This window comes from Ipomoea nil, unplaced genomic scaffold, assembly GCF_001879475.1.
Source record: "Ipomoea nil cultivar Tokyo-kokei standard unplaced genomic scaffold, Asagao_1.1 scaffold3321, whole genome shotgun sequence".
In the NCBI taxonomy this organism is placed as follows: Eukaryota; Viridiplantae; Streptophyta; class Magnoliopsida; order Solanales; family Convolvulaceae; genus Ipomoea; species Ipomoea nil.
The window spans coordinates 4,507,762-4,524,176 of record NW_017619749.1 but is presented as its reverse complement, the minus strand read 5'-3'; the positions used below and the strand labels follow the sequence as shown (position 1 = coordinate 4,524,176).

Sequence of the window (16,415 nt, the reverse complement as noted above, 5' to 3'; positions counted from 1 at the left end):
AGTTGTGAGATTATGAATTTTCTGTTATGCGATTATGAATTTTCTGTTATGAGATTATGAATTTTCACATAACAGAAAATTCATAATTCGATCAAACGCGCGCCGTTAACTCCACATCCGCGATTTTTTTTTTTTTTTTTTTTTGCCTAAAAACGACGTCGTTTTGGCTTGTGTTCACCATTCTCGGTGAACACGATTCTATGGCATAATTTGCGGAACTTTACATAGGAGACTAGTCTTTGATTCTAAATCTTAGTTACTATTTTGTTTTTATGTATTTGCAATTCTTGTTATTTCATACGGAGTAAAAGATTAAGTTACATGGACATTTTTTTTTTATACTAAAATTCTTATTCATCATCTGATGTGGTAATATATTATCTATATTTGATTAATAAGTATATCCTTGCCCTAAAAAAGTATATTCTTTGTTAGCGTATAGTGAAATTGCTCAATTCATGATAACCGATTAGATGATAATTTGTTGTTTTGTTTATTTATTTATTTATTATTATTATTTTTATTTACAAAATGGCAGTTTTAGTTCATTAGTTATACATAAATTATAGACTCAATCTATGAATTATTATCATATACAAAATTTCCGCTTTAATTATGTTAAGAGTGACAGTTTAAATCCATTACTTATAAATATTGCTATTATTAATAATTTATTTTGAATTTTTAAATTATTAAAGGATATATTGATCATTTCGCAAATTCTTCCAAATTCCCTTCTTGAGTATTCATATATACGTTACTTTTACCACAAGATCGTTGCTACATACTTGTCTGTCTTGATTGAGGAGAAATATGATAAGCAAAAATAACAAGCAAAAGACTACTTAGGATTGAAAATATACCTTAATTTTGCAGCTTAACTCTAATTTATTTTGCTAACTACAATTATATTAGAGAAATGTTCTTCTAATTTCCTTTTCTTTTGTCATAAAATGTATTCATTATATTATTATTATTTCCTTACTATAAGCTTGTATGTTATTGATGGAGCATATTCTTAGATGAATTAGAGATGAAGATTGTAAGAAAAACGATATTGAATATTTACTACTCCATATTAAATTTTGGAGGTAAATATTTATAAAGATATGAACTTAGTGAGATATCAAAAATAATAATTTACATACCACAAAAGAAAAAAAAAACTAATATATTAAAATTACAAATTGGTCATTTTCAATCCTAAGAAATATCTTGCTTGTCATTTTTGCTTATCGGATTTCTCATCAATCAAGTAGACAAGTATTTGTTTAAAAAAAAAAAAAGTAGACAAGTATTTAGCATGAATTTTGTGGTAAGAGTAATGTATATATAAATATTCATGGAAAATTTTTAGAAAAAAATATAAAATGACTAATATGTCCTTTAATTTTGAAATTCAAAATAAATTGTTAATGACAAAATCTATAAGTAATGGACTGAAACTGACAGTTTTAACATAATTAAAGGAAAAATGTTGTATAAGGTAATAATTCATGGACCGAGTTTACAATTTAGGTATAACTAATTGACTAAAATTGACATTTCCTCTTTTTTTTTTTTTTTTTTTTTTTTTTTTTTTTTTTTTTTTTTTTTTCGACAGTTTGTGGAGTGATAAACCATGGTGACTCAACTAATCAATAGAGGTTAGATTTTCGCTCACTACCCACAAGGATTCCCCCCCCCCCCCCTCTCTAATTTTGAGAGGTTGCTTCCACATTGTTACTAGTGAGACTCGATACTTGATCTATTGTGACAAATTTCACCTATGTGAACAGTTGAACTATCATTGCGGGCATTTTCAAATCTATCTCATTTACATGGCAAGACTTCAAAATCATATCCACTCTTTGGAGCAATAAATGTTTTTATTCGATCTTTTTTTTTTTTTTTTTTTTCATTTCTTCATTTTTTCAAAATTTTAATTTTTAAAATTTGAGTGAAGTTAATTATCTATAAATCCATTAAAAAAGTGATTTTTTTTGAAAACCATTAAAAAGTGATTTAATAAGTTGAATATTGATATGATGCATTTATTTAGGGGCAAGTAAATGAATATTTGAATGGAAATACGCATGAATCGAGAACTTATGGTGTATTTAATTGGTGAGTTTTGTCCATAGGAATGACTATGAAAGTGATTGTTGTTGTTTAGTTTGATAGATTTTAGAACATTACTATGAGTTTCGAATGTCCCATCAATTGAAAAATTCATATCCAAATAAAATAATGGCCTGTTTGGTTGGACGTAATTTGGCTGTAGTTGAATTGCAATTCAGTGGAAGCCACAATTACGCCATTTGGTTGGAGGGAATTGCAATTCCCTCCTTTTGCTGAATTGCAATTCATGTAACCCCCTATGAATTGCAATTCGGTGGTTGTGGGAAAAGGAAAAAGGGATGAAATGACAAAAGTACCCTTAATTATTACTACTATTATTATTACACAAAGACATTTTAGTCTTTATATCACTTCTTTCATTCCCTACCCAATAATTCTATTCATCCCTACCAAACAATGTAATTTGAATTCCTACTTTATTCACACCTTATTCTTTTCCCACCGAATTGCAATTCCTTTCCACTCTAATTCCTTAATCCCAACCAAACGTCCTGTAAGGATTTCATTCCCTTATTCATTCTCAAGCACTACTATTAGTAACCATTCTCATTCCACCCTACTACCAAACATGTTAAATACTTTCACCAAAACTCATTATCATTACCAAGTATTTGATATGCATTCCGATTCCGATTCTTATGTGTGAACCAAACACACCCTTAGTTTTGATAATAACTGCGATTAGAATTGTCTACAGAAAAATTCACATAATACAATTCTATGATCGATGACTCCTCTTAACAATAGCTACTATTAGAATTGTCCACAAAATTATTGTACAAAATTTTCACATAATACAATTCTATGATTGATGACCACTCTTGAGTCTTGACAATAGCTTTTATTAGAATTGTCCACTTGTACAAATTAATTTCCAGATAATACAATTCCTGAAAACAAGTGCATAGAAAGTTTGGGGGCCCCGCGAACTCAACGTGAACTTGACTTTGAAGACTAATTATGAGGACTAGTTTTATTTTAGAGTTTATTTTAAATTTGATTTTTTTATTGTGAAATTTTAATTTTATGTGTTTCACTTTTTGTATTTTAAAAAAGGATTATTATTATTATTATTATTATTATTATTATTATTATTATTATTATTATTATTATTTCGTCTAAAATGATATATTTCACTTGTAAAATTTTAATCAAACTTTATCATATTGCATTTAAGGTTTTTAAAGAATAAGGTTCAAATTGCATCTATTTTATTTTGGGAAAACGACACTTTTGGCCCCTGAATTATTTTACTATTGGAGATTTGGTCCCTGTCAATTGATTTGAACAAATTTAATCCTTCAATTGTTCATAATGTGACACTTTTAGTCCCTAATGCTATATAATTAATATTTAGTTAATAAAATTTTATTTTATAAAGTTATAATTGTCAAATACTCTCCCGTGTCCACCATTAAACTTCCTTCTCTCTTTTTAATGTATGCCATCTTAATCAAACATTTGATTTGTAACAATCTTAACTCATAAATAGTCAAAAGCAAAAATTTCTTTACTCTGACAATTCCTTGTACATCAAAATTTAAAGATGCAAGCCTGTTCATTCATATTACTGTATGTTTTCCTCCCACCCCTCCCACCTGCTATTTTTAGGTTGATATTATCAATTAATTTACTCTAATTAACACTCTTTTCTTTCATCAAAGACAGTCCAACACAGTTCCATTTGTTCTCATGGATGTGTTTTTCGAAGTTGAAGTTTTTTATGGTTTTGTTTCCATGGGTAAGGTTATTGAACTGCGATGCAGCTATTTAGCTCTGAGTCAAGCTGTCGTCTCTATTGACTTCTCTAACTTTGTCCTATCCGGCGGACCGTTGTCGGATTTCTACCCTTCGCGCTCCCAATCTTACCAATAACACCTTCGTGGATTTTTCTCGTCGGAGACCTACCGGAGCTTCTGACGGAGTTCACGAACCTCACCACGCTCGTCCTTGGTGGGAACAAATTTTTCCCAAGAAATTCCGACGAGCTTTGGACATTTACCGAAACTTCAAACGCTTAATATCATCAATAACCTCCCCAACCAAGTTCTTCTTGAATCTCACTGATGAGTTTACATATTTAGGATATTGATTATCGAGTTTTCAAAAAAAAAAAAAAATTGATTATCGAACACACGTTAATGCATGAGAGAGAAGAAAGTTTAATGGTGGAGAGTATTTGACAATTATAATCTTATAAAATAAAATTTTATTAACAAATTTTTTAATTAAATAACATCAGGGACTAATTGTGTCACATTATAAACAATTGAAGGATTAAATTTGTTCAAATCAATTGACAGGGGCCAAATCTCTAATAGTAAAACAATTCAGGGGCCAAAAGTGTCGTTTTCCCTTTTATTTTTGTTTTTTTTAATAGCAAAATAAGGTTTTTAAAATTCATTTTGATTAGTTGATGTATCGTTATACTTGGGGACGGAGCCAGGAAAATACTTGAGTGGGGGCGAAGTTTAAATGACAATTAGAAATATTAATTACTCCGTACAAAATATCAAACAATCATAATAAGGTTAAAATACAAAATAGGCTAAAGTGTCATCCCGCACCATGAACCATTCCTGATTATTCATGCCGCACCATGAACTTTATTAAGTGATATTTAGAGCCATAAACCACAATTTTTTTTTTCGTCTAGAACTTTTTACAGGTTTCCTACAAGTTACCGGTAATAATAATGCTGACGTGAAATTTTTTATTAGTTTTTATTGGTATTTTTCTTCTTTCGCCTTCGTATTATTATTTTTTTTTGTATTTTTCTTTTTTCCTAAACGTATAGGCCTGCTCTGCTTTTTTCGCGTCTCGTTTCTCTGATCAGGCCTGCTTTGCGGAGTTTGGTATCAGAGAAACGAGAAGCGAAAAACGCAGAGAGGCCTATACATTTAGGAAAAAATAAAAATACGCACACAAAAAAAATAATACGAAGGCGAAAGAAGAAAAATATCAAAAAAAACTAATAAAAAAATGCAATGTCAGCAATATTATTACCGGTAACCTGTAGGAAACCTGTAAAAAGTTCTAGACGAATTTTTTTTTTTTGGTTTATGGCTCTAAATATCACTTATTAAAGTTCATGGTGCGGCATGAATAATCATGAATGGTTCATGGTGCGGGATGACACTTTAGCCTACAAAATATATTATAAATTACAATAGAATATTTTTGATAGATTAAACGATAGTTAGAGTTGGAGCAAAAAATATACTTGAGTGAAAATGTAAAAATATTTATGACAAAATATAAAACATAATCAATTAGATAAAATAATTTGAATAAAATAAAGTATAATGATAGTATATCGTAATTATATCGTTTCTTGGACTGTCAAGTCACTATATTAAATTGGCATCAGTTAATTGAATGTGATGAATAAGTAGTTGAAGCTTAGGTTGTTGACGAGGTTTTGTAATTGTTTTACGCTCAATACTAATCTCACTTCAATTGATAATTGGACAAATAATTCATCAACATTTACAAACAAAAAAGCTAATATGAACATGGATTACAAAAAAGAACTACATTATGTTCATGATTTTGAATTCAGTGAGACCACCTCAATAAGGTGAGATCATGAGATCCCATCTTATCCATTGATAAAGTTTCAATTGATGGATAGGATTGAAAGTCAAACAATAATTAAATAATGATAGATTTGAAAGACAAGGATGAAAGAGTAATTGTATTTTGATTTTTAATTTTGGTTATATTTAAAATAGAATCTTACCAGAATATTAGGGAACCAATCAATAGTAATATTTAATTATATTTTGTACATTTATAATTTTAAATTATGGGGAATTTTATGGTGGTGTGTGCCTAGGTGTGGAATGGTGTTTGCATTTTTCTATAACATGGCTCGTACACCATGACGTGTTGGTTTTTTTTCATTAAATTATGCATTTTGGTATGTGAGTTTCGTGATACAGGCATATACATTTTGGTTTGTGTGTTACTAGTTTCGGGCGTGTGCGAAACGTATCCAAAAGAAAACAAAAATATACGAATCTAATTTGGGTATCGGAATTTGAATTTCGAATGGATAATCAGTGCGTAATAGATATAGTATTGGGCTTGTTGTTTTTTGGTGTTTTTTTTTTTTTTTTTTTTTTTTCGTTTTTTCTTTTTTAATTGTGGGGAATTTTACAATGGTGTGTGCGCGGGTGTGAAATGGCGTGTGTGGTTTCCTGTAACAAGAGGTGTACATCATGACAAACTATAAAACGCACACACCATTCCACACCCACACACACCACCGTAAAATTCTCCATAATTTAAAATTTCAGATTTACAAAATATAATTAATTATTACCATTGATACGATCCCTAATAATTTAAAATATCAATTTCCATTCATAATCTTCGTAATATAATGCTTAAGATTCCAATTGAATTATATCCATAATTAAACATATATCTACAATTACTATTTAATCATTTTGATTTCAATATATCCTTAATTACTTTCACAATATCTTATAATCTCAACCATTCATGGAAAATGAATCAATGGTGACAGAATAATGGTACTGGCACCCGACTCGGATCATCAACAAGCACTCGACCCGGCACCATGTGGAAACCCAACGGATAGAATTCCAACTGGCAGAACACCTACGGGTAGTGACTTTACGGCCACTTATTGCTACCATTGAAGTCACCATTGATGAGAGAGAATTAAAGGCCTCAGCTCCTCATTTATGTCCCACCATATTACCATTAAGGGCTTAGGATAAATAGAAATTCCCCTCAGCTTAAAGGGACACATTTTGATTCTTGAATTGAAACACTTAGCAATACAACTATTGTTATACGAAATAATATTATCCGGTAACATATTTACTGTCAAATGGATATCATGAGATCTCATGATCTCATCTAGTATAGGGGTTCCACCAGATTCAAAGTCTTTTGTTCATTGTATCATAACATAACATATTAGTGCTACGTGTTATTGATTGTGGTGTACATATTAAGATTTTGTTAGTTTTACGTAACAAATAAATATAAACATTGAGCCCTGAAGATACATACATAGAGCCATAGAGGAGATGATGGAAGATGAGATGTAGTACGTACTGCTCAAACAAACTAAACATTGGTGTTGCGTACTCTGGATTAGGTTGTACAGATAATAAAGAAGCAGCCAAGTGATCGGACAACTCCTCTGTAAGAGTGACCGGCGAGCCTTGCGTGGTGAGGGAGGACGCCATTGACCGGAACTCCGGAAGCAACCCACGAAAAACGTATAAATTCTGCTCGCTCTTTCAATGACACAGGCCGTCCGGCGAGAGACAACTAATTAAACCTGAGCGCGGCCTAAGTACTCTGAAATGGAGCTGTTACCCTGCCTGAGACCTTGGAGCTGCCCAAGAAGCCGCAGCGCACGTGCCCGTGTCATCGATCCTAGCGATTGTTCAATGGCGCTCCAGACCAGCTGGGAAGTAGTGGGATCAACCGCCAAATGCATCACCTCCTCCGACAGGCCTGCAGGGAAGAAATAAGCATGGTGAAGATGGATTGGTCTTGTTGCACCGTACCCATGTAGCGTATGCCGGATTCAACACCGGAGCAGCAGGAGGCCGGAGGTCCACTAGTCGTAGCAGGGGCTGGAACTATAAGACATATATTAATACATGTAACAGAACTTAAGTATAATATAATTAGGAGTTTAGAGTCCTAACACTGTGATAATGTATGTAATCAAAGTGCATATATGCATATTGTTAGCGATTCCTAAAATTCAAGAAATGATGTGCCGGCCTCAAAAGTGGAGACACAAACCGGCCGATTCTTAAAAGGTAATTCCCGGCCTGCCCTGAAGTTCACAAATGACCGACCATGCCTCCATCATTAAATTTGTGTGCTAATTAAATTAAATATAATACTCCGTACCAATTAAGTAACATGCATGCGACCTGAAAACAAGGAAGCCTAGCTATCATATCTCTGCATCATATATATCATCAACAAGCTAAGTTTCTCCATTGTATTTGAGATCTCATTCAAGGCAATTAGTACGTACTTTCAATCTAACAAGTAAGCTAGTACATTTCCTTGATTATACAGATTAAATTCTCTGGGTGCTTTAGAATTAATGCTAATGTGTTAAATTAATTAAAATATCTTGTTGAGTGATTCACTAGATAATTACTTTGGGTTGTTACTAATCTGTTACTTGTTAGATTGTTAGCTTACTTGTTAGATTGAAAGTACGTACTAATTGCATTGAGGCTAGGTCATAGTGTTGAGATTCCAGACTGATACTTCTCCAATTCAACATGACATATACCATTTATAATATCAATGGGAAAAAGTCAAGAGGTCTCATTAAACAAAAATGTAGTATTTAAAACAAACAAACAAAAAAATCCATTAACTAATAAAAGTTGTCTCGGTACCCTACCTCATAAAAACAAATTTTTTGTCATTCTTACTCTAGGCTTAATATGTAAGCATACGCCTTATAAGAATTTACAACGAACAATTGAAAAAAGTTATAGAATTTGGTTGTTTTGTTGAGTTCAAAGAAAAAAAAGAAGAAGGTAGTTTCACTGAGTAAAAAATGAACTCACCTGCAGAACTAATGAAGATAAGAATGCATGCATGAATTCACCTATATGGCGCTGGTGTGGACCTGTTAATTTTAGGATCATATATTAGCAATAGTGATGAAATTTGAAGCACAAGCAGTAAAGCTGCTCTGCCATCAAAATTTATGTAATTAAAGTTTGGAATCCATCCATTATAATATTTACTAATCTGGATATATGCTGTAATAATCCAGCATATATTTCACAGCAAACATTATATTATTGGAAAAACACAAGGTCTTTAGTGATGGAAAGCCTAAAAAACTTGCAATTGCCAGAATGCCAAATCCTTAATTGTGACACAAACCAATCTTCAAAAGACACTTGTTAAAAAAAATAATTTCCTTGTCAACTATGTCATACTTTGATTCATGCATATATGTGTTGAGCAGAACATGAAGCCGTTGTGTCGCTTAGCCAATTTCTAGGAAACAAAACAAATAATAAGTGGTGAAAGTTTATTAGATTACAGGACACCAAAACATTTATTAATTTACAGCAAATTCTCACCTCAACTTGCCCCACTTAACAAGTAATCTGGTGATGTGTATCCATCAGCAAGCTAAGCTTCCTTCTATACTTCTTCATCACTGCCATTGTTTGATTGCCTAAACAGATTAATGACAAATTAAAGTTTGAAACCCTAGCTTGTTGTGATAATAGTGTTACTAACCTGGATTGGATCTATATATATATATATGTGGTATTCAATTCCAAGCTAAGAATCCAAGAAGGCATAAGAAGCCTTGGTGTGATTTTTGCATGCAGATCCAAGTGGAACATTATGATCATAATCCTACTGAATGAAATTCAGTGAAGTAAACATAGGAAAAACACAAGGTCATTAATATCGAAAAAATAAACCAAAGCTTTGCATTTTCACATACATACCCCGGGCTGGCATGCATGAATGAAATTGGGAGATGCATGAGCACAGTTTGAAGCTCAAGTTGTCTGACCATAAGAAGATAAACCAATTAGGTTAGATGTCCATATCTGGCTGACTCAAAGTCAATATACAGAGTCTGAGCAGTTACCAAGTCAATAGGACTAACTTGGTTGGAGTTGCCCAAATCATATATAATAGGTCTAATGTTTAGTACATTCACCAATCCTGCCTTTCTTCTCACATCAAAGCCTCACACCAATCTTAACCTAAATTCACAAATCCCAACTTAGCGCTTAATTGAATGCTACAATTTCCAATGCTAAATCAACATATACAAATCTCATATCCATCCAGCAAAGCAAATAATACAGAAAACCCAATAATCTAAGAGAATTGGTCATGCAATAATAAAATTTAAACAACTTACCAAAAAATAGCAACGTAACGCTGAGAAAAAGCATGTTGAGAATGAATCAGCTGAAAGAATAGTACTAATTTCAACGCCTTGAAAACTAGCTTGATCAGGGAGTACGGAATTCAAGGCCAAACAATTGGCTTATTGAGATATGATCAAGTAACAAATTTGACAAATGCAATTCCTTGGATAGCAACACAGAAACCTGTCGCATGGTCGGCCGGCATTGTGGATTGCTATTCAAACAGGCAACTGCTATCTTGGCAACCAAAACCAACTCATTCGCCACTTGCTTTGTTGGAGTAGAGAGTCGAGGGTCTAACAAATCTTTTACCAGCATTTGATGATGGCCGGTTTCTGATGTTGAGGGTGACAAAATGGTTGTAATCAAGTCTCCCGGATGCTTGCCCATAATAATTTCCAGTGCTACCACTCCAAATTTTCGGTTACTTCCATAGTGTATGCAAACTCTGCATGCCATAAATAAAATGAATTATATTCAAGAACAAAACAAAAGAATATAATAGAGCATGCATGCATGCAAAGTGGATTAATATATATAATTAGTGCGTACCAGGAGCTGCATAGCCAAATGTCCCAGCAAATGAAGTCCAATGTGATGAATCAAGACTCAATATTCTTGCTGTGCCGAAATCAGAAATATGAGCTTTGTATTCCAAATCAAACAGAATATTCTTAGAAGATATGTCCCGATGAACAATAAGAGTTGAGCAATCATGGTGCATATATGACAATGCTTTAGCCGCATCTTTAACTACATTTACCCTTTTCATCCACCCTAATTCCAATGCTTTTTCATCATGGTTTAATATGTGTGCTAGGCTTCCACCTTCCAAGTACTCATAGATCAAGAATGAGTGTCTCTCACTAGCACAGAAACCATACAATTTTACAATATTTCGATGTCTAACCTCGGTTAAACTGCGAACCTCATTTGAAAAACTTTTGAGACTACACCATTCATCTTCTTGCCCAGTGGCCTTAAACTTCTTTATAGCAACTACTTGACCACTTGGTAGCTCAGCCTTGAAAACACTTGCATGTCCTCCTTCACCAATACAATATCTTGAATCGAAGTTCTCAGTCGCTTCAATGATACTTTCATATGCCACCTTCCCATCAAAACTCAATATTTCTAGCACATCTTTAATAGTTTCTCTTGGTCGTCTTTCTCTAATGTTGCTCCTTGATCGAATAATTAATATGACAAGAATGCTAATAACAACAAACAAACTTCCAAATGTTACTAGTATGATTATGAACAAATTTCTTCTCCTATGATCTCTTTGATGGTAACTGGAGCAAGGCTTAAAACCAAAATGATTTCCGCACAAACCTTTGTTATTTCTCAAGGAATCAAATGAAGCTTCCAAAAATGCTTTATTGTTTGGGATGGGACCTTCTAACTGATTGTATGATACATCGATAGAATCTAAACCTGTACACTGGGAAATGCTTGATGGGATGTACCCTGACAGATTATTATGAGATAGGTTCATAATCTGTAAACTTGTCAGTCCATCGAGCTGTTGTGGAATTTGGCCATCGAGGAAGTTGTGACTGAGATCAAGGATTTCAAGCATTTTCATGTTTCCCATGCCATAAGGAATCTTGCCAGAAAACATATTTCTGCTCAAATTCAAGTCTATTATCCCTGGGCAACTCTCAAAGTGTTGTGGAATCAATCCAACAAAATTATTTGCAGCTATGCTAAAGATCAAAAGTTGAGATAATTTTCCAACTTCTAGTAATATGTTGCCAGAAAGTTTGTTGTTATCCAACTTAAAGATAATTAACAACACCATGTTTTCCAAACTCTTGGGGATCATTCCAACTATTTCATTCGAGGAGAGATCTAGAAATCGAAGTTGAGAGGCATTGTTGAGATTAGGTGGAAGATTTCCAGAAATTCTATTATTTGAAATCTTCAAGGCAGTAAGTTTCGAGCAATGGCCCCAACTAGAAGACAGATGGCCATAAAAAGAATTGTTACTCAAGTTAATGTAATCAAGGTTTGGATATTCTCCAAAGGCTTCAGATAAATCTCCAGAGAATTGGTTGTTTTGAAGTTGTACTCTGACAAGAGACGTACAATTTTTCAAAGTGTTGGGAATTTTTCCTATAAGCTCATTGTTATGCACAACCAAACGTTTTAGGGAACGACCAATGCATAGATTTTCGGGCAACAAACCAATGAGATTATTTGAGGACAATTCCAAACCAACAAGAGATGTTAACAACCCAATTTCTTGAGGAATGTGACCTGAAAGTTGGTTATCAAAGAGATATAGGATTGTCAACTTTTTCAAGTTCCCAATTGAAGTAGGGATTTGACCAGTGAGATTATTTGAGGACAAAACTAACATAACAAGAGATGTTAGGAACCCAATTTCTTGAGGAATGTGGCCAAAAAGTTGGTTCTCATGGAGATATAGAGTTGTTAGATTTTTCAAGTTCTTAATTGAAGTAGGGATTTGACTCGTGAGATTATTTGAGGACAATTCTAAATCAATGAGAGATGTTAAAAACCCAATTTCTTGAGGAATGTGGCCTGAAAGTTGGTTCTCATAGAGATATAAAGTTGTTAAATTTTTCAAGTTCCCAATTGAAGTAGGGATTAGACCACTGAGATTATTTGAGTACAATTCCAAATCAACAAGAGATGCTAACAACCCAATTTCTTGAGGAATGTGGCCTGAAAGTTGGTTATTATAGAGATAGAGGGTTGTTAAATTTTTCAAGTTCCCAATTGAAGTAGGGATTTGACCAGAGAGATTATTTGAGTACAATCCCAAAACAACAAGAGATGTTAACAACCCAATTTCTTGAGGAATGTGGCCTGAAAGTTGGCTCTCATAGAGATATAGGGTTGTTAAATTTTTCAAGTTTCCAATTGAAGTAGGGATTTGACCAATGAGATTATGTGAGGACAATTCCAAATCAACAAGAGATGTTAACAACCCAATTTCTTGAGGAATGTGGCCTGAAAGTTTGTTCTCATAGAGATATAGGGTTGTTAAAATTTTCAAGTTCCCAATTGAAGTAGGGATTTGACCAGTGAGATTATTTGAGTACAATTTCAAATAAACAAGAGATGTTAACAACCCAATTTCTTGAGGAATTTGGCCTGAAAGTTGGTTCTCATAGAGATATAGGGTTGTTAAAATTTTCAAGTTTCCAACTGAAGTAGGGATTTGACCAATGAGATTATTTGAGTACAATTTCAAATAAACAAGAGATGTTAACAGCCCAATTTCTTGAGGAATGTGGCCTGAAAGCTGGTTCTCATAGAGATATAGGGTTGTTAAATTTTTCAAGTTCCCAATTGAAGTAGGGATTTGACCAGTGAGATTATTTGAGTACAATCCCAAAACAACAAGAGATGTCAACAACCCAATTTCTTGAGGAATGTGGCCTGAAAGTTGGCTCTCATAGAGATATAGGGTTGTTAAATTTTTCAAGTTCCCAATTGAAGTAGGGATTTGACCAGTGAGATTATGTGAGGACAATTCCAAATCAACAAGAGATGTTAACAACCCAATTTCTTGAGGAATATGGCCTGAAAGTTGGTTCTCATAGAGATATAGGGTTGTTAAATTTTTCAAGTTTCCAACTGAAGTAGGGATTTGACCAATGAGATTATTTGAGTACAATTTCAAATAAACAAGAGATGTTAACAGCCCAATTTCTTGAGGAATGTGGCCTGAAAGCTGGTTCTCATAGAGATATAGGGTTGTTAAATTTTTCAAGTTCCCAATTGAAGTAGGGATTTGACCAGTGAGATTATTTGAGTACAATCCCAAAACAACAAGATATGTCAACAACCCAATTTCTTGAGGAATGTGGCCTGAAAGTTGGCTCTCATAGAGATATAGGGTTGTTAAATTTTTCAAGTTCCCAATTGAAGTAGGGATTTGACCAGTGAGATTATGTGAGGACAATTCCAAATCAACAAGAGATGTTAACAACCCAATTTCTTGAGGAATATGGCCTGAAAGTTGGTTCTCATAGAGATATAGGGTTGTTAAAATTTTCAAGTTTCCAACTGAAGTAGGGATTTGACCAGTAAGATTATTTGAGTACAATTCCAAATCAACAAGAGATGTTAACAACCCAATTTCTTGAGGAATGTGGCCTGAAAGTTGGTTCTCATAGAGATATAGGGTTGTTAAATTTTTCAAGTTCCCAATTGAAGTAGGGATTTGACCAGTGAGATTATTTGAGTACAATCCCAAAACAACAAGAGATGTCAACAACCCAATTTCTTGAGGAATGTGGCCTGAAAGTTGGCTCTCATAGAGATATAGGGTTGTTAAATTTTTCAAGTTCCCAATTGAAGTAGGGATTTGACCAGTGAGATTATGTGAGGACAATTCCAAATCAACAAGAGATGTTAACAACCCAATTTCTTGAGGAATATGGCCTGAAAGTTGGTTCTCATAGAGATATAGGGTTGTTAAAATTTTCAAGTTTCCAACTGAAGTAGGGATTTGACCAGTAAGATTATTTGAGTACAATTCCAAATCAACAAGAGATGTTAACAACCCAATTTCTTGAGGAATGTGGCCTGAAAGTTGGTTCTCATAGAGATATAGGGTTGTTAAATTTTTCAAGTTCCCAATTGAAGTAGGGATTTGACCAGTGAGATTATTTGAGTACAATCCCAAAACATCAAGAGACGTCAACAACCCAATTTCTTGAGGAATGTGGCCTGAAAGTTGGCTCTCATAGAGATATAGGGTTGTTAAATTTTTCAAGTTTCCAATTGACGTAGGGATTTGACCTGTGAGATTATGCGAGGACAATTCCAAATCAACAAGAGATGTTAACAACCCAATTTCTTGAGGAATGTGGCCTGAAAGTTGGTTCTCATAGAGATATAGAGTTGTTAAATTTTTCAAGTTTCCAATTGAAGTAGGGATTTGATCAGTGAGATTATTTGAGTACAATTCCAAATCAACAAGAGATGTTAACAACCCAATTTCTTGAGGAATGTGGCCTGAAAGTTGGTTCTCATAGAGATATAGGGTTGTTAAATTTTTCAAGTTTACAACCGAAGTAGGGATTTGACCAGTGAGATTATTTGAGTACAATCCAAAAACAACAAGAGATGTTAACAACCCAATTTCTTGAGGAATTTGGCCGGAAAACCTATTTTGATTGAGATACAAAGTTGTTAAAATTTTCAAGGTAGTCATTCCTTTAATAAAAGAAATGCTTCCATGGAGTGAGTTGTTGGAAAGATCAACAATTTGTAAATGAATCAAGGATGAGAAATTCATATCTTGAAGTGTACCTTTTAATGCATAACTTGTAAGGGTTAAGCTTGTAATGCTTCGGCCACCATCACAAGTAATTCCAGTCCAATTGCAAGGATCACTACCAACAACCCATGATGAGAGTAATTGTTGACTTTTGAGGTCAAGGCTCCACTTCCATGTTAAAAGAGCTTCTACTTCATTTGGGACTTGCAAGTGGTTTGGAGGCAAAGAAGGAAGGGTGGTTGAAGCATTGAAAATAGGGGCAGCAGAATGAATAAGAAGAAGGGAAAGGAGGCATATAATAGTAAGGAATAGGTATAGTTTGTATGGAGGAGGCATTGTGATGTTGATGAAGGAATAGGAGGGAAGTAGTATTGTATTATATATGTCTTGGGTCTATGCGATGAATAATATAGAAAGAGGTTGGGGGTATATATAGCCATATAGGTGCGGTGCAGTGGTGTGAGCTGAGTAAAATAAATATAATTGGGCTTGGTATTATAATCCGGCAAATTATGCCCTGGACCCGTGTCCACATTGAATTGTGGACACGGACCCAAAACGACGTCGTTTTTTTAAAAAAACGCGTCATTTAGTTAAAAAAAAAAAAAAAAAAATTGCGCGCGTTTTGCCGTTAACAACGTTAACGGTGTTATTTTTTTTTTGGATTATGAATGTACAGTTATGCCGTTATGAATGTACAGTTATTCCATTATGAATATACAGTTATGCAATTATGAAATTATGAACACAGAGCTCTAACATTATGAACTTATAATTATGAACATATATAGTGATAAAATTATGACCATGGAGCTTTAAAATTGTGAATATAGAGCTTCGAAGATTATGAATGTACAGTTATCGAGTTATGAATGTACAGTTATAGAGTTATGAATCTACAGTTATGGAGTTATGAATCTACAGTTATGAGATTATGAATCTACAGTATGGAATTATGAATGTACAGTTATTGATCAAATTTAAACAAAGAGCTCTAACATTATGAACTTACAATTATGAACATATAGTGATAAAATTATGAACATAGAGCTCTAAAATTGTGAACATAGAGCTTCGAAAATTATGAATGTACAATT

General features: G+C 33.4%; 1 protein-coding gene and 1 long non-coding RNA gene across 2 annotated transcripts in view; both read right to left on the bottom strand.

Moving 5' to 3' along the window:
• LOC109169997 (probable leucine-rich repeat receptor-like protein kinase At1g35710) overlaps positions 1–15,714 on the bottom strand; it is a 28,114-nt gene extending 12,400 nt beyond the window's left edge. Inside the window, exon 1 of the mRNA XM_019318909.1 lies at positions 13,182–15,714. Coding sequence (XP_019174454.1) covers positions 13,182–15,654 — 2,473 coding nt within the window. The 5' untranslated portion in view covers positions 15,655–15,714. The remainder of the gene's footprint in view (positions 1–13,181) is intronic.
• On the bottom strand, positions 7,035–8,130 carry LOC109170007. Its single transcript, XR_002052333.1, has 2 exons — positions 8,032–8,130; positions 7,035–7,623 (listed from the first exon to the last, which is right to left on the bottom strand). It is a non-coding gene; the product is annotated as an uncharacterized LOC109170007 (long non-coding RNA).
• Positions 15,715–16,415: the final 701 nt, after the last annotated feature.